General features: G+C 39.3%; 1 protein-coding gene across 1 annotated transcript; it reads right to left on the reverse strand.

Moving 5' to 3' along the window:
- Positions 1-11814: 11814 nt before the first annotated feature.
- Positions 11815-15209, reverse strand: LOC137821462 (protein ALTERED PHOSPHATE STARVATION RESPONSE 1-like). Its single transcript, XM_068626070.1, has 4 exons — positions 14057-15209; positions 13742-13938; positions 13289-13512; positions 11815-12759 (listed from the first exon to the last, which is right to left on the reverse strand). Exons 1-4 carry the CDS (start codon positions 14898-14900, stop codon positions 12009-12011), a joined length of 2016 nt encoding a protein of 671 aa, XP_068482171.1. The 5' UTR covers positions 14901-15209; the 3' UTR covers positions 11815-12008.
- Positions 15210-20534: the final 5325 nt, after the last annotated feature.

Here is a 20534-nt window from a genome sequence, read left to right on the forward strand (position 1 = left end):
AATCTCCCTGATGTGGCCAGCGTTCAACAGCTTCTGCGTTTCGTCCTTCACCACCTGTTGTCGCTCCTCATTGAACTTTCTCCTTCTCTGGCGCACGGGGCGGACCGTGGCGTCCATGCTGAGGTGGTGGCACAGGAAATCGGGATCGATGCCGGGCATATCCGAGGCGGACCATGCGAAGGCATCCAGGTGGCGCGAAATCACTTCTGCCACCCCTTCCTGTTCTTCTGGGCTCAGCGAACTCCCTAACTTGAATGTCTTACCGCCAATCTCCCTTTCTACGGCGTTAGCCGCTGGCTGTTCCCTGCTATCATCCTCGACGGGCGCCGCCTCATCTACGGGCGCTGCGTCCTCAGGGCCTTCCTTCATTGGTGCATCAGCTTCGGGCGTCGCCTTCGCTGGTAGGGCCTCGTTAGGCGTCGACCCAGCGAGCGTCGCCTCAACCATCGTCATGTCCGCGCTCGGCGGACGTTCATATACCATGAACACGCCTCTCTTCGTTTTCAGGCTGTTCTCATAGCACTTCCTTGCCTCCTCCTGGTCTGACCTGATGACTATCACCTGACCACTGAGGTCTGGCAGCTTCATCTTCATGTGGCGTGTGGAGGACACTGCGTTCAAACGGTTTAACGTCGGCCTGCCCAGCAAAATATTGTAGGCGGAGTTGGCGTTCACGACCAGGTACCGGATGCCTCTCCGTCCGTGAACGTAGTCCTCAACTCCAGGTATCCCCGGACTTCCACCTGGTTGTCCCCAAACCCATACAGGCACCCCGTGTAGGGACTCAACAGATCGGGGGACAGCCGTAACTTATTAAAGGTCGACAGAAACATGACGTCTGCCGAACTTCCTTGGTCGACAAGCACTTTGTGCACCTTCCTTCCGGCTGTGACGACTGAGATGACAACGGGGTCGTTGTCGTGGGGTACCACATCTCGGAGGTCCCCTCTTGTGAACACGAGATCCGACTCCCATGGCTCCCCCGAGAGTCTCTCTTCGATTGAATTGACCCCCCTCGCGTATTTCTTCCGCTGGGAGGCGGTGGGTCCCCCGCCGGAAAAACCTCCAGCGATGGTGTGGACCTCGCCAAGCACAGGCATCTCGTGTGCTGGTTCTTCCGCCTACAGCGGCGACAAGGTGGTGGTCGTCGTGGGCTCCGCGACATAATCCTTCAAGAACCCAGTCCTCACCAGCTCATCTAGCTGGTAACCCAACGACAGGCAGTTATCAATGTGGTGCCCGAAAGCCTCGTGGAATTCGTACCAAGAGTCTTTGCGAGGCCCTAACACCTTGTCGGTCTTCGCCGGTCGCCTCAGCCTCTCTGCTATGTTAGGCACGGCGATCAATCCTTCAGCTCAACCACGAAGTTGTACCTCGCCGGTCTCGCTCTTTCTCTGGCCGGGCGATCGCCTCCCGCTGGACCCCGGGGCTGGGGCTTTCTGGCCTCATAGGGGCGTCTCGCATCTGGCTTCTTCCTTCCCGTCGTGGTCTCATTGACCCTGACGGGTTGAGCTCGCGACGGTCCCCTCGGGCTTGAGGGTACGACGCTGGTGCGCTTCACGCACACCTCCCCTTCGGAAGCAATATGTTCTACCGCCCGACGCCGTAACTCAGCAAAAGTCCTAGGGCGGTTGCGAATGATGGATTCTCCAAAAGGACCAGGGCATACGTCTTTCACGAACGCGTACACGATCATAGGCTCCTCTGTCGTTCCAACCTTCACGACCTGGGCCCCGAATCGATTGATGTATTCCTTAAGGGTCTCCCCTTGATACTGCTTCACATCAAAAAAATCATAGGAAACTGGTGGCGGGGCCTTGTTTGCTAAGTATTGTTCCCTGAACAATCGTGACAATTGGCGGAAAGATGTGATATGACCGTCCGGGAGGCTGATGAACCAGTCCATAGCCATCCCAGTTAGGGTGCTCATAAAGAGCTTGCACTTGGCAGCGCCAGAACCGCCTACCAGGACCATCTGTGTGTGAAATGCAGCAAGATGCGTCTCTGGGTCCTCCATCCCGGTGAAGATCACCTTGGGGCCTGCGAACGTGTTCGGGATCACGGCATCTAGAATCTCCTGCGAGAAAGGAGTGGAAAACTCCCTTGGTGGGGAATGGTTCTCCATCTCGTCATGTCCATGCCGCCCCCGATCGTTTCTCAGGCCCTGGCGCAACTCCTCATTCACGCGGTGGAGCTCTTCATTCCTCTCATGCGAGGCATCAAGATCTGCCTGCATGCGTTCCTGTTCCAGTTTCGACTCCGCCATATCTTGTTGCAGCCCCCTCATTATCTCCAGGACCTGTTGCATGGATAGTTCTGCTAGGCTGCGCGTGTTGTACCTCGTCTGGTAGGGGCCATTGTCACTCCAACCTCCTCCAACGTTACTGCAACTTAGTTGATCTTCTCGAACTTGTGATGGGATTGATGTTTTATATCGGCCCCACGGTGGGCGCCAAATGTTCCATCCGGTTGACTGGGACGTCTTCGTCCGCGACCTCAACCGTCAGCTAGGGACTCCTTCCCACTGGTTACCTGTGGATTCCTGCAAAAAGAGGACAAAGGGGCGCCCTAGCGGCCGTTTGCACTCCGACGCTCAAGTCAGCCAGCAAGAAACACCAAAACTGTGCACCTCCGTCTCTGAGCACCGCGTATGGCACTCTGAAGGCGGTAAAAAGAAGTGTGTATTTGTGTGTATGTTTTCTCCCTCAGGCAAAGATCTTTCCCCAGTCCCTTGTCCGTAATCTCAGAGCACGAGCAAGCAACTAGAGAGTTCTGGTCAATTTGCCAAAAGTTCGACCCTGTTTCCAACATTCTCTGCACTATTTAAACTACCCAAGCATTTAAAGCGCCTTAACGCGCCTTTAATTGCAAATGTAACGCACTCAATCAGCGTATCTAATTAGAAAACGTAGCGCATTTAAGACGTTGAAACGCTTGGGAGCCATTATAGTACCTGAATGTTCGAAATAGAAACTGTATTGAATGACTTTAATTACCTGGCACCTGACTAGAGGGTGTTTCTATTCTGACATGGCTGTCGTACACGTGGAGGGCCTCACGACACCGTGACCCCATCTGGGGGCGTTTCTACGTGTGAGTCCTCCTGCTTGGGAGTGCTACTGCGCTAGGGGTGACTTTTTGGGTGCCAACTCATGCCCCCAATTATCTAGTCACTTACTTTGAGAGCGTATCTGCCTTCCTCTCGTACCCTGCACCCGGCTACCCTGGACGTGACCTTCCTCTTGAGTCGTATCTGTCCCAAAGGCGTCTCTGGGGCGGCAGGGGTACTTCACGAGTCAGGCTGCCCTACACTGGTGCCATCACTATGGCCTTGAAGCCACCTTTCCCTTCTCTTTATCGCTGCCCCGGGTTATCGGGACCTGAGGCCTTCCCACGGCGTCGCTCCCTCCATGGTCTTTCCTACCCATGGGTATCGGGGAACCACACTGTGATTGTCTTGCTTTAGTACTGTTTGAGCTGGCGACGCCCTGGTGGGGCGGCACCTTCACCTAGGCGACGCCTTACCTTGGCGACGCCTCTTCTTAGTGACACTGGCACTTAGCGTCTCTTCACCTAGGCGACGCCAGGTGTTGACTTTGACCCCTGGTGTTGACTTTGACCTTGACTTAGTCAACGCCCGGGTACGGGACGGTACAGTTTGTGTGTGTCCTTCCAAGAAGAGTTGTAGAAACCATCATTATGAGTTTGTTTAAGTTGTTGTTTTCAAAAGGTGTGATTCCACTTTGATGGCTAGGTGAACCACTTTCTTTAAAGAAGAATACTCATGTAATTCTACAAAATCTTTAATTTCTCTTCTCAAACCACCTACAAACTTAGCTATCTTGGTTTCTTCATTATCATGCATATTAATTCTAACCAAGGTTGTTTCAAAATCTTTAAAGTATTCATCTACCATCCTATGTCCTTGATGAAGCCTTTGGAACTTCAACAAGTGTTCCTTCCTAGAAGGAGGAGGAACAAACCTCGCACGCATGCATGCCTTTAAATCATACCAAGAAACCACGGTTGGTCTCTTGTTTAGCCCAATGTCCATTACAATTTTATGCCACCATTGTATGGCATAGTCTATGAAAGCTAAGGAAGCTAACCTAACCTTTTGATCCTCGATGACCTTATACACATTAAAAAGATGTTCAACCTTAGCTTCCCAATCTAAATACAAAGAAGGATCATTAGACCCATGAAAACTAGGTAACTTTACAAAATTACAAGAATGTTGTTGTTGTGGTTGGTGTTGATGTTGCCTTTTGGAAAAATTGTGCAATCTCCATTTGTCCTCATCTTGTTGATTTTGCCTTGCATGAGCTTCTTTTAGACTTTGCAATCTTTCGGCAAGTTGGATAAGTTTGTCTTCTTTATGGACAAGTTGTTGCTTGACCTCCACAAGTTCACCCAAAATGATGTGATTCCAATAGCCACATAGAACAAGATTCTTGACATTTTTAGGAATCACCTTGAGCTGGAAAATATAGAGGCACTTTCTTAGAGTTGGATCATGGTTCTAAGTCAAGAACTCACCAATAACAAGTACCAAATCCCAAACTCATTTGGATGAACCAAATATTGTCAAATTGAATCAACAAAGGAATTATAAAATGGATTGACCGAACAGAATTAGGCAAGAAAACATATGAACCGAACATAAAAGGAATTAAAAACAAAAACAGAACATAGGTGCTGGAAAATGGAATAGCCGAACCAAAACAAATCAAAAACACAAGGCAACATGAACAATTGAAAAAGAAGAAAGGAAGGAGAAGAGAATGCTCATGAAGATGGAAGAATGGTTGGATGATCACGCCACTAGAAGTATGGATGCTCCTAGATGAGTGTGCAAGCCGCCACTTGAGGAAACCATGGTCCTTCAAGATAAGACTAGAGTAGAAGGCTCAAAAGCTCTCCAAATGCTCACTCCAATTTTGAGTATAGTTTCTTTAGATAAATATAAATCTCAATTTTACAAGGAAGGCACCTCTATTTATAGCCTAAGGTGCTGAAAAATGAAAGCTAAAACAATTCAAACTTCCCTCCAAATCAAACTAGAACCGGCGCCTATTTGCAAAGCAAGGAAGGTGTGATCCTTTCCTTCACTTTGGCACCCCCTATTCTACTCCTACACCTATCTACTAATACACCCCCCTAAAGCTCCTAACTAAAGCCTAAAAGATGCTATAACAAAAGAGGTTTCTAAAGTTTCCCTCTAAGCACCTTCAACTAAAGAAACTACAAAAAGAGAAAATAAATGTCCTCTAGCTCCCAAAGCTTTGAACATGCTTCTTGTAATCCTTTGAGGTGGACTTTGACCTCCATGGGTGTCCTCCATTTGTACCTCCACCTCTTCTTGAGCTTGATGAGTGGCCTCCATGTTCTCTTGAGCTTGATCTCCATCACAAAAGGTGGGCGTTGTGATAGGATTTAAGGTTGGAAGATGCACCACTTGAAATATGATCCATAACAACAATCAAACACAAAACACAAAGAACAAACAACTAGAGGAAACAAGTTAGAATGAAATAGTGCTTGCGACAATTGTAAAAAACTTTACTAAACCACTCAAAGAAAAAGTTTATTTCCTTAGCCAAGATCTCACTTGTGGATTGGATGAGCCTCAAGTGAAAGATGCCAAAGCAAACTACACTTACTCAAAGAACAAATCACCACAAAACTTCAGGAAACAAGAAAAGACAATCAAGAAAAGATGAAAACAAGAAATAGCTAAACCAAATTGGAAGTAAAAGATATTACAAAACTTTTGGAAAAGAATATGAAATGAAAAAGACAATCAAGAAAATAAGGCACTCAATAAAAGATAGCACACAAATGGAACCTAGAGAATAGTACCAGAATTGGATGAAGAAAACCAAAAACAATACTACTGGATTTTTAAAAAAAATGTGTGTGACTTGAAAGATTTATGCTAAACTGAATACTGCAAAGTTGAATGTGAAATTTAAACCACATAAAACTCAATGTCTTAGTTCAAAATAGGGACTGGAATCACACAAAAACAATGCACCAATTAATTGTGATAATTTTTTCAAAATCAGTGCCACTTTACTATTTTTTCCGCGCCAGAATTGCACAGTGATTGTGTTTTATTTATAATTTTTTATGTATTTTGAAATTAAATTCACTGTTTTGTTTTCACTTTTTTTAGAACACTTCAAACTACTCAAATCCAGAATGTCAGAGTTTTTCTCCAACAAAATTAATTTTCATAAGCAATTTCAGTCAGCACAAAAACTGGAAAACAGAGGAAACCTATGCTGGAATTAAAAAACAGAATTGAAACTTCAAAGACACAATGGAATTGATGTATAGGAGCTTGTATAGATCTAGCAAACAAGCATGAATTCAAATCTAAAAAGAAAAAATGCACCAAAATATTAAAAAGAGAATTATAAAAACTGCACTTAATTAAAATCAATCAACCAAAATTATCAATAAAAGTACTACATAGAATTGATGACATTTTAGGAGAAACATGACTTGACAAAACATATATGGATTCAAAAATCAAAATGACCCAAACACAATTAATTTCTAACAAAGAAAAAAGCTAGAAAGACTCAAATCAAATGAAAACAGAACAACACACACAAAAAGGAACCTAAAAAAAATTCTGCACAAAATAAGGTGTTGGAAAAAAATTTGCTTGAAATAAAAGTGTCAATTCAACTCAATAAGAACAAAACAACACCAAAGCTCATGATACCACATGATGAAGAATTGACTAGAAAACGCCTGATGGAACTCACACCATGCGTCCTTGTGAGGTCCCAACACTTTATCAGTCTTCACTGGGGCCCTCAGCCTGTCTGCAATGTTAGGCACGGCGATTAAGTCCTTCACTTCTACCACGAAATTATGCCTCGCCGGCTTGTTTCCCTCTGCGCGCCCCCTCGCCTGGGGCTTCCTTGCCTCGTAAGGGCGCCTCCTGTCCTGACCCCTCTTCCCAGTCGTGGCCTCGTTCACCCTGGAGGGCTGGGCACGCGACTGCACTCTTGGGCGTGCTGGTGCAACACTCGTACGCTTCTCGCACACCTCACCCTCGGTTGCGATGTGCTCCACCGCGCGACGCCTAATCTCTGCAAAGGTTCGGGGGCGGCTTCTGATGATTGATTCGCAAAATGGCCCAGGGCACATCCCTTTCCTGAACGCATAGACAATCATCGGTTCCTCTATGGTGCCAACCTTCACCACCTGTGCCCCGAACCGGTTGATATACTCCTTCAGCATCTCTCCTTGATACTGCTTCACATCAAAGAGATCATACGACACCGGTGGAGGAGCTCGGTTCGCTATGTACTGCTCCCAGAACAGTTGTGAGAGCTGTGCGAAGGAGGTTATGTGGCCATCTGGAAGGCTGATAAACCAATCCATTGCCATTCCTGTTAACGTGCTCATGAAGAGCTTGCATCTCACAGCGTCAGAGCCGCCAACTAACATCATCTGCGTGTGGAACGCAATGAGGTGTGCCTCGGGGTCTTCTATCCCCGTGAACGTCACCTTCGGACCTACGAACGTGTGAGGAATTACCGCCTCCATGATCGACTGCGAGAACGGCATAGGAAACTCCCTAGGTGGCGTGAAACACTCTCGGTCTTCTGCTTCACGACTCCCCGAGTGATTGCGCAACCCGCGGCGCAACTCCTCGTTCGCGCGACATAACTCTTCATTCCTCGTCTGCGACGCCGCCAGATCCACCTGTATGCGCTCTTGCTCAGCCTTTGATGCCGCCATCGCCTCTTGTAGCCCTTGCATCATCTCCATGACCTACTGCATGGTCATGTCGTCGCACTCAGCGCGCGTCGAACTCAGCCTTGTCGTCCTCATTCTTCGTAATTTCTTGGAGAACTTCGAACTGTAACTGTGATTCTTGGAAAATCCTTCGGCGAAAACCGAGCAGGAACGCAAACGAAACGGTAGAAACTTAAGAAAACCGGGAAACAAACGGTTAGAACTGAGCAAGATCGAGGATAATCGGTAGAAACTGAGCAAATCCACGAACAAACGGTGGAACTGAACGGAACTTCAAAGACGAACGGTGAAACTGAACGAAAGCGAAAACAATCGGTGAAACTGCGTGAAACTTCAAGATGAATGGTGAATCTTGCAAGATTCTTGAAAAACCTCCACAGAGCTCGCTACCGAACCTCCAACAACTTGTGGTGGGACAATCGTTTTAGAACGGGCCCCACGGTGGGTGCCAAATGTTCCTGTCGGTTGACCAGATCGTGCTTCGTGCGTAGCTAAGACTCGCGTATCAAGGACTCCTTCGTCTTTGCTCCAGATCACCACCCTTCGCCGCCGTGAGTACCTGAAACAAAGAGAACAAAGGGCACCCTCGCGGCCGTTTGCACTCCGACGCTCAAGTCAGTAAGGCAGTAAACACTGTGCACCTCCGTATCGGAACACTGTGACTCAGGTGTTCTAAAGGTGCGTAACTGTTTTCTAACTAACATCCCTCCGGTGCTCAAATCACTCGTGCGTACAAAGTGTAAGCTGGAAAATGACTCAAACGCATGTATAAACGTAAGAATGTCAGAACGTACCTCACTAAGCTTTCAGAAAAGCTTATATACCTTGGGTTTCAGTGCTACTGCCACGTGTCACTTATGACTTAAGCGCAACTCCACGTGGAAGGCCTTACGATGCTGTAACCCAACTTAGGGAAACCCAGCGCGTAAGTCTTCCCTCCTCGAAGTGTATCCGGCGCAGGGGATGACTACCTGGGTGCCAACTCATGCGTCCCAGCCTCTAGTCACTCGCCCTGGGAGTATCTCAGCCTTCCTCTCACACCATGCACGTAGATTACCCCTGGGACGTGGCCCTCTCCCGGGTCGTGTCTGTCCCAACGATTCTCCAAAGGTGGCGTGGATTGCCACGTCCCTACACCTCATGCATGGGTACTTCACGAGTCAAGTCACTCCCTGCTGGTACTCGGAATATGGCCTTGAAGCCACCTTTCTCTTCTCTTTATTACTGTTCTGAGGTACCGAGGCCTGAGGCCTCTGCGCCCGTACCATGGCCTCTTACTGTGCCGCTCCCTCCACGGTCTTCCCTACCCGTGGGTATCGGGGGTGGCACCATCTGAGCCAAAGCACGCTCTTAGGACAATGGGTTACGCCTTCAAGGTGGGCGACGCCTAAACCTGTCGACGCCCAAAGCTGGCGACGCCCATGCCTGGCAACGCCCAAAGTGGTCAACATATTGACTTTTCCTCTGGGAGCCCCTGGTGGGTCCTACCACATGTTGACTTTGGTCAACGCCCGAAGACAGGTCGATGCTTAGCCAAAGGAAGTGTATGTCTTGAGGGGATCGAGGTCACTTCTTTGGTTGTGTTGTAAGTAATCTAGGGTTGATTGCTTAGTGGATTCCCCAGTGGTTTCTGGGAAAACTGGATGTAGCTTTGGGTTAAGAGTGAACCAGTATAAATCTTTGTGTGCATTATCTCTATCCTTAATCTCTTTAAATTCAGTTTTTATATTTGTGAACTGGTATAAACAACCGATTGTTCCTATGAAACAACCGATTGTTTTTCTGGTGTTGTGCTTATTTACTTTGTGTTTTGGCAAACTGAATTTTGATTCAAGTGTTTCTTGAAGTAATTTAATTTATACTTAAAAGTTTGCGAAAACCCTCTTTAAACCATTCACCCCCCCCCCCTCCCCCTTCTAGTTTAAAGCCATACATTGTAACAGTCTTATCTTAAGTGATTTTGGAAGCTCTCAAGTGGCGACCAACATACTCATCTTGGAGCAAAACCACCCTCCAAGTGGCGTGACATTTCTCAACCACCACCATAAGTTTTCTCATTCCATTTCTCCATTCCATTTTATGTGTTTGTCTCTTAGTTTCTCTTCTTTGTTGCTCTTGAGTTTCACACTTACTTAACCACTTGTTTTTCATTCTCACCATAGTTATTCATTATGTTGTTTTCACTTTAATTATCTTTTTTGTATAAACTATCAAATATTTGGGCCAACCTCGTAACATATCATTGGGCCCATACTTGCCCCAGACTGAGCTAACCTCGTAACTTATCTAACCGAGCTTACTACACTTAAGTAGATAAATCAGCATTACCTACGGATTACCGTTCACAAAACAAATATGACAATTATAATTATTAAAGTTAGAACTAAACTACAGCAGGTGAGACTCGAAATCAAGTCCCTTGAGGAATGTTCAAAGAAGCTTTAATCATTACAGAAGTCAAATTTTGTTATCCTATTATGATTATTATTATACTTATTAGTTAGATTATTAATATTAATATAAATATAAATAATAATATAAAAAATATTAACATTATTCATATATTTAATATCATTAATATTATTATTAAATATTATTAATATTTTTAAATATTATAAATATTATAAGTATTATTAAATATTAATATTATTAAATATTATTATTATTAAATATTATTATTATTAAATATTATTATTATTAAATATTATTATTACTAAATATTATTATTATTAAATATTATTATTATTATTAAATATTATTAATATTAATAATATTATTATATTATTAAATATTATTTATTATTAAATATTATTTATTATTAAATATTATTAAATATTTATTTTATTTATATGCGTCTTTTAATTTTTAAATAATTTATACATATATTTATTGTGTTAGATGAAAAATAAAATAAAATAGAAAACTTCAACTATTATATTAGAATTAAAAAATAAAAACAGATAAAAAGTTACCAAAAATTCTAAAAAAATAATTTTATATTAAAATCAATATTCTAAATGAAAATAAAGGTTGCACGATAGGTTAAAAGTGGGATTGTAGCTAGTTTGGTAAGTTTTGAAGCATTTTGGTAATTTTTGGATTTCAATCCAAAATGTTTTTTTCTTAAATATATTCGTATAATAGCTGATAATCTAAAGACAATGATGTATGTGAGAATTATTTCATTCGATTATATTTTAGAATATAAATCTTTTAATAGCTAAAAATAGTGAAAATCAATAAATTAGATAGTTTTAGAGAAATGTTTTATAAAAATATTTAAATTTTTTCATTTTATTTCTGTTGACTATGTCGGAAGAAGAAAAGCAATATATATATATAGTATTATTATTTGTTTCTATTGATAATATTAATATTAAACATTAATTTTCCTTTACATTTTTTTTCCCTTATCTAAGACATATGGTTAGCTTTTAATTCTTTAGGGACTAACAAAGTTTCACCTTTTCCAAGGAAAAAATTGATAATTTAGTGAGAGGTGTTCATATCAGTTGCATGTTAGAGACAGATGTGTGAATACTGGTTATGGTAGGCACATGAAGCAAAATAAAGAGTACAGAGAGAGTTTAAAGAAGGGTGTGCACACTTCTACTTAAAGTAAGAGTTATCGGTTCATAGTGAGGTTGAAACAAGTTGATAAAAGAGGGTTGGGACCAGAAGAAAAACTCAGCAGCCACAGAAACAGAACGACAAATATGGGGGGTGGGGGGGGGCAATTATTCACGTTCTGGAAAAAAACAAAACCACCAAAGCGACGACTCGATCAGGCAGTGGAAAAAACAAAGGAACGGTTTCCAAGTGTTTAAAGTTTCAAGATTCTAAGAGTGTAATTCAGAAACTAAAGTTTGAAATTTCATGGCTTTCCAAGGAGCCATTCTAAATTTTGTTTCTGCATCAGTAGTAAATTTATAGCTAAAAATGATAAATACTTTTTTTTTTGGAAAAATATAAAAAAAATGAAGTGGGGTCTCAAAAGTAAAAATGGGGGCTGTGAAAAAAATTACTCAGAAGTTGATAGGTTAAGAGAAACTAAACGAGTTGACCTCGTTTTGCCATCGGAATTTCATTATTAACAACATTATTAACAAACAGATCAAGTGAAAAAATGTTTTCCTCCCAACAAAATTTATGAGATACTGTGTACAAAAAGATTAGGTTCAGAAAATTGAGATAACATCATCAATCCTACAAGATTAGGTCCGAAGCTAGTTATTTTTTTTGGATTCTCCCAAAACATGGCCGTCTTGCTTAATTTGTTGGCAAAGTTCTTCATATAAGCGAGCAGTGGTGTCAGAGAACCTCTCCATGGCACCAAAGATCTGCTTCAAACCTGATTGTAGGTCAGTAGTATCAACAATATCAGCATGATGCACAGCATCCCCTCGTAACAGTGCATCAAAATCTTCTCTACCAACTGGAACCATTTTTTTCTCTCTAGCCCGCACCACTTTGTGCATCTTTTGCTCCTCTCTGTCCAACATTTTCACCTTTTTCTCCAATTCTTTGTCCAATGTTAGTTTTTGTTGAAGGTCCAAAATATGTTTTTCCAAGAGCTCATTCAGTCTGAGCATAAACCCATTTACGGCTTCAATTACATTCTTCTCTGAGAGATTATCTACTGCCCTTGACCATTTGTTACAGATGACAAACACAGGTGGTGCTCCAATCTTACTGGGTGAGAATGGAGTTGAGTCATCGGGTACTTCTTCAGGTTCATATAATAGACATCTTACTAACCAACCATTCAAGGATTTCACATGAGACTTCTGTGCTTGAATCCAATCTAAGAAGCTCAAGTTCCATTTCTGTATCTCAGATTTGAGCTTCATTGTTGCATCAATATGATCATTGCCATGCTTTCTGTTTAAGGATGAGGCGTCTAAAGTTTTGGCTTCAACAATTTGCTGATATTGACATTTGTAACATTCTTGCATATCTCTCCACATTCCTAGAAACCTTTTCCATACATGAACAGTCATTATCAAGGGGATAAGAATGAAAAGAGAATAACAATCTTTTACATGACTACAAGGACCAAAATATAGATGCGTTAATGTTCAATACAACTTTCAAAACACATTATATAAATATATAAACTTAAAAATAAAGAAGTCACTCAACAGGTTCCCCTGAATTAGTTTGCCAGAAGAGTACATGCGCAGATACGCTTATTTTTTCTTAATTTATTTATTATCTAGTTATTAGGATGTCATTGTTTTCTCGCTCATACTAATCATTACTGCAATGGTTGTTGGCATAGTATAAGATTATAAAAACTGATCCCTACATTCTAAAAAGCAAGATAAAGGCCATCAAGAGTGAAAAATACTAATTCTTATCTATTAACTTCTCAAAAATTGTGAGTTATAGAAAAACATATACTATTGCGCTTATGGGGCATATGATGCCTCTGCCAAGTGAAAACTAAAGAGGTTAAAACAATTTAGCACGGATTTAGTTACAAGAAACTTTAGTGATGACTTACGTGAGAATAAACCGGTTTATCTGCGGCCACAACTCCTCTTCCCTCAACTTACTAATTGTAATTGATATCTTGTCAACTACTTGGATAGAAATTTTCATTTTTGTAGCTAAAATCCCAATGAAAGTTTGAACAGAATCAATTTTCTGTGAATCGGCATCCTTTTGTTTCATACGTCTCAACTGCTTACACTTCTTCTGATGAAGCATGCGCAATTTCTCCTCGGCCTGAGAAAAAATATGAAAGATAATGAATGAGATCTTCGACCCACAAATGACACATTTTGTTTGCTAAATTTCACAGGAGAAAGTAACGATTTGTATTTGATTTGATAAACATATCACTAAACAAACAATGATTAGAAAAGAAAATAAATTAATTGCACCCTTCTTAGAAATTTATCACCGTTTTTACAAGTAAGCAAAGTAAAAAGAAAAGAAAAAAACGAGTTTATACCTTGACTTCATGATACAGCTTCCTCTCCCACAAACATAGTTTCTTCAGAGTAGAAGAGAGATTTCCGTAACCGAGACCCTTGTCTCTACAAACTCCTTCACTCTCAGATCCCATTCCCCGTCCAAGCAATTGGGATTCCATGCATTTAGCTCCAAGAGGACTTGAAGGAGTAAACACATGCATCATCTTGCACGAAACTGATCCCAAAAACCTCTCACTTGTTCGTTAGTTTAAGTTTAACCAACACCAAATACAACAAAATTAAAAAAAACAACAAAAGTGCAAAAAAAAAAATGCATGCACCATCATGCTTACCCGGATTGAGATCAAATTTTCGATGATAACGAAGTTTCCCAACGTCCAACAATTCCAAAATCGGGTTCCCTGACTCCGAAGCTCTCTCAAACAGAACCTGAATCTCTTTCACGGCCTCGGAAAAACCTTTCCCCGATTTCACTTTCGCAGAGTCACTACACTGTTCTGAAACTAAAACCACTTCCTCTTTCTCTAAAACCACTTTCTTTTCCTTCGAATCACCATTCTTCTTCTTCTCCCTCGCTTCTCCATTTTCTGCCTTCAATTTGTACACGTCACGTTTCACAACCTTCCCTTTCTCCTTCTCCGCCGCGTCAGCGTCACCTCCGCTTGGAATGTACGGCACGTGGTACTTCTCGTACGGCTCAAAGAAGTTAAGGAAGTCCCAGGCCGAGCCGCTAGGCGGCGGAGGCGGCGACGGCGGCTTCGAGCCGAAGTAGCCGCCGGAGCGAGGAGGGGAAAACGGAGCGTAATCATAACGAGCGTGTGTGAACGATTGGAACTCTTGTTTCTCCGCTTCTTCGGCTTCTGATTCAGAATGCAAAAGGACGTGACCGTGCGTGTCATCTGAGTCTGAACTGAGGGAAGAAGGAGAACGAGGCTGTGGTTCAGATTTCACGACAGAAACCTTTGTTTTATTTGGGACATTCGTTTCGCCGGAATCGTCTAAACCGTCGAAGAAACAGAGGAGAGCGGGGCCAAGCTTTCTGAGCGCCTCCATGTGTGCCACGTGTGCGTCGGCGAGGGCGTAGCTTTGGCGAAGCGCTTCGTCCAAGAATTTGCAACGGTCACGGCACAGCGCCACCGCCGGTAGCCGGTCAAGCCTTGAGGTGTTGCAGCCCATTGTTCGGAGCAGTCACCACCGGCTGCAAAGCCCAGCCCAAAGCGAGATAAAATATAGTAAAATAATTTGATTTTTTCGAAAGAGTGCGCTTGTTGGAAAAGAGAGTGATATTTTGCAGGTTCTTAATTTTTGTGACGTTTGGAATGGTGAAACGATTTGTGTTGATTGTTGATTTTGATTATTGTGTTATGGATTTGTGTTTATTATGGTAAGACTGGACCGCTTAGTTCAACTGTTCTAATAAAGTGGCGGGTAGCCCATGTAACGTCTCTTTGTTCTCATTTTTTGAGTTTTTTTCCTCTTTCTCACTCTGTGGCTAAATGAAATTCAACAACATGCTAATTTTGTCCCAAAAAATAAATTCTCAATTTTATATAGGTAATTCTTTTATATAAAATAAATAATTTAGTGCTAATATTATAACTTAATAATAAAACAATTCATGGTTTATTTTATATTAATCTTTAAAAGTATTTAATGATAAAATAATTTCATAAAACTTAATAATGAAACATGATTCTAATTTTTTTTTAAAAATTCCATGAATAAATTAATAAATGTTCATATATTTAAATATCAAATTGCTCCATTAACCAAAAAAAAAAGCTACCACAACTAGGTGACTCGAATTACAGTCATCGCCGTTAGACGCATTCAAATTCACAGGAATATTTGCTAGAAAAAGGAAAGAAGACAAGTCTTTTTAAGTAAAACACTGTAAGGTGAAACTTGTCGTATATGCTGTTTTCCTTCTTTTTCTTTTATTCTTTTTCACAACTCATCTCCGTGTCTTTTGTTAATCAAATTCAAACACATTCTATTAAATTACCATGTTAGTGAAAAGTCTTAATTGTTAAATAAATTTAATTACTTGTACTTTTCTTGGACCGGATATTCCCAAAAATATAATTGTAATTGTAAGAAGACAGGTTACTGAATAGGAATATTTTTTAACAGTTATCTTTAAAAATTTAGAACTTCACCCTTTTTCTTTTAAGACTCTAGAATGCATTTTAAGAGTAGACTTTTTATGTTAAGAATTGATTACAAATTAAAGGAGTCTTGATTGATTTGCATTAATGGGTAAATTTAAGAATTAAATTAATTTAGATTTTTACTCTAAGACTTCATCTGAATTAAATTCATCAAATTTGATAATGTTTGATTTGAGCATAATCGCTTAAAATCGAATTAAATTGATGACGATAAATATTATTAATATTTAATTAATTTTACATTTTTTTATTGGATATACTTATTAATATTTATTATTATTTTCTTTATTTTTTGTTATTATTTTGTCAACTAAAATTAATTGCTACTAAATATGTTGTTTATACTTTTTAATAATAATATTATTATGAATGGATTTTTAGACAAAATAATTTGTTTTGCAAATTGTATACATTAAATAGGAATCCATTTGACTCGGACTGAAGCAACAAAATACTATTTTATCGTTTGCCCCTGTATTAAAAAAATATAAAAATAAAAACACTGATTTTTTAGATTTTATTTTGCTTGAAATCAGATAAAACTAATTCAAGGGGGGCCAAAATAATTTTTTTCTTAATTTTCTTATTTTGAAGGTATAGTAATATACCTTTACAAATATAATTTTAAAGAATATAAATTTTTTTGGAATGATAATTACATGGACCATTTTGACCTATATCCCATAACCAACATGGAATAGCCCTAATAAAGTATATTTTCAACTAAAACTTAGATATTATCAAATACAGAATATGCAATATTGAAAACTTCTTAGAATTAATTAGGAAATTATATAATAATATGCCCTAATTTGTGTAAGTCATATTCAAATTATGCAGTTGCAGAAGAACTCAGCCTCACTTTTATCTTTTTGTTAATTTTAATGATAATCAGATGGTGGTATCTATAAAGTTTTAAACACGCAGTACTCAAATCATAGTTGAAAGAAGTTCAAAATTCCGTTAGAAAAAAATTTAACATATCTGTGAAACAGAATATTCGTGGAGGAAAAGAAACCCATTAAACCACTGACTCAAAAAGCTATCTTTTTAAGTTTCGTAATCAATGAAAAATGGTCTGAAATCAAATCCTGCTGTCATTATAAAATTATAATGGCATTTGATGCAATGATGGACACTAGGAAACCGTGGTAGTAGCATAGCACTCTTAATTTTGAGCAATTTTGAAATTCAGTATATTGATATTGTTCTAGTAATAAAGGACAGAGAAAATTCTTTTCGGATAAATAATTCACTCTTTCGTTTTGTGGTTGGTGTGTATTCTTTTATCCATCTTTTAGACTTGTTCATTTCCTCTTTTTTTCCATTCTTTTATTCTAGTTAAATTTTTCTTTTTAGTAAGTTATTGATGTGAGGATACTTGCAAGAGATGTTTTAACGTTCAAGTAAATATTCGGTGTTTCGTGTAATAAATATGAAATAATGATGTGTTTTTTTTTCGAAATTGTGATTATGACCTATAATTGTTGGACCATAACGTTTGAATTGTGATTAAGGGTTTAAACTTGTTAACCTTCTCTTAATCTTAATATATTTTGAAAATATCGAAACTTTTAATGCTTTGTTTGGATTAATGAGTGAATTTGAAGGAGTGGATTTAAGATGATTTGAAGAGAAAATGTGAAGAAAGTAAGGTTGTGTGGATTACGGTAAATAGAATGTAAAGTTTATGAAAGTTTGTAAGTGATGTGATGAATGCAATTGAAATTGTATTTTTTAATTAATAAAAATGTAAATTTATAAATTTATCCTTAAATTTAAAAACTATTGAAAAATTAATTTGTTTAATTTTTTATATTATAATTATTTTTAATTAAAATATAATATTATTTTTTAATAAATATAATTTATAATTTTATTTATATTTTTTATGTTTATATTATAATTTTAGTTTATATAAACATTATTATAATTTGAGATTAAAAAGAGAAAGAGTAATAGAATACTTTTATATATATATATATATTATTTATATATATATATATATATATGTATATGATTCTTCAACTTTATACTATGCTTTCTTCATGCAGAGTAAGAATTCTCTTTTCTTTGCTCGAAAACAAACCGGGTCTCATCCGATTTTAACCGGTAGAGATACAAATGATTATTCACCAAAGGTAAAGGCAATGAGTTCCATAGCTTTATGATGATCATAAGGATGGTGAAAGAAAGATCCAAACGTTATGATTTGAGTTGATTAAGTTCAAAGTGAAATATTATGACGCCACAGGGAAGAATAAGGGTTGGTATGGAGGCAAAATGATGAATATGATTAAGGTGACGAGAGAGAATGGAAATGGAAAGAAAAGTATTTTAGTTAGAAAAAAGTTTCCAATGCACGCCTTTGGCCTTAATGGGAAATTGAATTTGTCTTTACATGAAAAGAAAGTGTTGGGTGGAATTCCAACTCGCGTTGAGTGTGGTAAGCATGTGTGCATGCTTCTCTTTTAGTGTTTTATAGCTCATCTTTTCTCATAGTGCCCTTCTTCTTTTCTTGTGTCACATATCCCATTTCTACGTAAATTCTTGGCCTTTCTGATGAAATAAATAAATAATTATACGCACACTGACACAAACTGTGTTACCAATTTAGAGAAGCTTGAATAGCAATCACAAACACCTAGTCCGACAGAAACATGGGAAAAGTCTGCGACTAGATACGTAACATATGTATGATAAAAGGGAGATGATTCGGAAATTGTAATTTGTTTAGAGGAACATGTTGCTTTTTTGGTGGGTCATTGTCAGTAGATAAAGTCGTTAGATATGTATTTTTTTCATCTCCTATGGTCCTGGTGGGGATCAATCGTTTTTACAGACAACCATAACTTTACACCATGTTATCCTAATCATAATTTACTTTCAAATCAAACCTATTTCTCAATCTGCTAAAATAAGTTAAATATATTTTTTGTTTTTATTTTACACAAAATTAAATCTTATTTTTATTTAAATTTAGATTTATTTTTATTATAAAAATTTAAACTTTATATTAAAAACAAAAATTAATTTTGTATGAACAATGAACGACGGAAAAACATATTTAATTCTTACTAAAACAATATTTTCATGCTTAAAGGGCTAGTGTGTTGAAGGAGCACACATATCTTCTCTTTGTTATATTTAATGGGTTTTGTCTCTTTTAATTGATGCAATTCTTAGACATCTCTATTTCTTTAAGTTATTCGTCTTTTATTGCATGGGATATGTTTCCTTTATTTTGATTTTTCTTTTCTATGAATTTGTATTAGTATGGATAAAGAGAGGTATAGATAATACCCGTAACTTGGTAACATAATTGTTGATGTGTCTCCTTAGTTGACGTGTCTCCTTCAAATATCTTCTCCTCAATATTGATGCTCGGTTGGCTGGGAGTTACCTGTGATTGCACTCCGACGCTCAAGTCAGTGCTTTGACTTTGTATATTTTAATGAATAGGAAAAATGCACCTTACTCTTTTCTTAAGAGCTCTATTTATAGTATTGCTTTGTGGGCTTTTGGCCTTAATGGGCTGGAGGTGAGTTGTTAACTAATGTGTAGCGGTTCCTTAATCTCAGGGAAGTGTGTATTCAGTTTAATCTGTTTTATCCGTTATATTGAAGATATTTTCCGGATATTTTGGGATTTGCATTGACTCTTTCAATGCTAGTGATAACTGTTATTTGTTGTATTCGTTATATTATGATTCGACTCGAGCGGTCGGTCACTGAGACTGGCTCGTCAGGTACCAACCGGTACACTTGCCCCCAGGCTCGAAGAGATTAACTTCTGAAGAGCCGAAAATAACTGATGGAGTTCTTGAGGCGAGATGTGACCGCTGGAAGCATTTAATGCTTGACAGGGAAGTGACATTTAATTTTTAGGAAACAACCATCATTTTGATGTGCTCTGTTCAATCATATGAGTTTAACGGTGGAGATTTTGTGTTGTTTCGTAATAGGTCTTACGGCTCCGAACGAGGGACGTAATAACCTCTCTCATGTTTGGTTTCCTATAAATAAGGCATCATTTCAACGTGGCAAGGTTTACGCTTTCTTCGATGCCTATAGAACTTGTGTCGTTTGCTCTGAGTGCCGAGTCTACCAGTTTTCTTCTTTAGATGTCGTATTCTCAGGTCAGTAATGTCTTCTTTTGTCGATTCTTCGAATAATGTGGTTAATATCGAGTCTTCTAAGGTTACTCGTACTGCATCTGGCAATGCGGGAGAGACTGGCAACTCAGACCATTCAGTCTCAAAAGGTCCGAGTTACGAATGGCTTGATCCGCGTGTGTTGAAAATCCCCACCTAGTGATGGAAAAGCAGGGCGAGCCATGCAGGCCGACTCGCGACCCGCTAGTAAAAAACGCAGGACGAACTTAGTTTTTCAACTCGCTGACCTGCTTTAGCCCACCCCGCATCCCGCACGAGCCAACAACGGGGCGTGGCAGGCTAGCCCACTGGCCCACAACAAACAAAAAAAAGTTTGTGTGTTGACTTGGCAGTGGCAAGTTGGATTGAAAAAAATGTTTTCCTTTTTCCATTCATATTCATTCATTCCAATGTTGCACACTTTAGGTTTTCTTTTAATTGATCTTATTTTTATTGTATTATTTTTATGAAAAATTAATTAATTCA

This window comes from Phaseolus vulgaris, chromosome 9, assembly GCF_000499845.2.
Source record: "Phaseolus vulgaris cultivar G19833 chromosome 9, P. vulgaris v2.0, whole genome shotgun sequence".
Classification (NCBI taxonomy): Eukaryota; Viridiplantae; Streptophyta; class Magnoliopsida; order Fabales; family Fabaceae; genus Phaseolus; species Phaseolus vulgaris.

Excerpts from the sequence above, each read along its gene's own strand:
- LOC137821462 (XM_068626070.1), bottom strand. The coding sequence starts at position 14,900 with ATGGGCTGCAACACCTCAAGGCTTGACCGGCTACCGGCGGTGGCGCTG. Across the intron at positions 13,513-13,741 it reads AGCTGTATCATGAAGTCAAG|GCCGAGGAGAAATTGCGCAT; the intron begins GTATAAACTCGT and ends ATTTTTTCTCAG. Across the intron at positions 12,760-13,288 it reads ATAAACCGGTTTATTCTCAC|GTTTCTAGGAATGTGGAGAG; the intron begins GTAAGTCATCAC and ends TGTATGGAAAAG.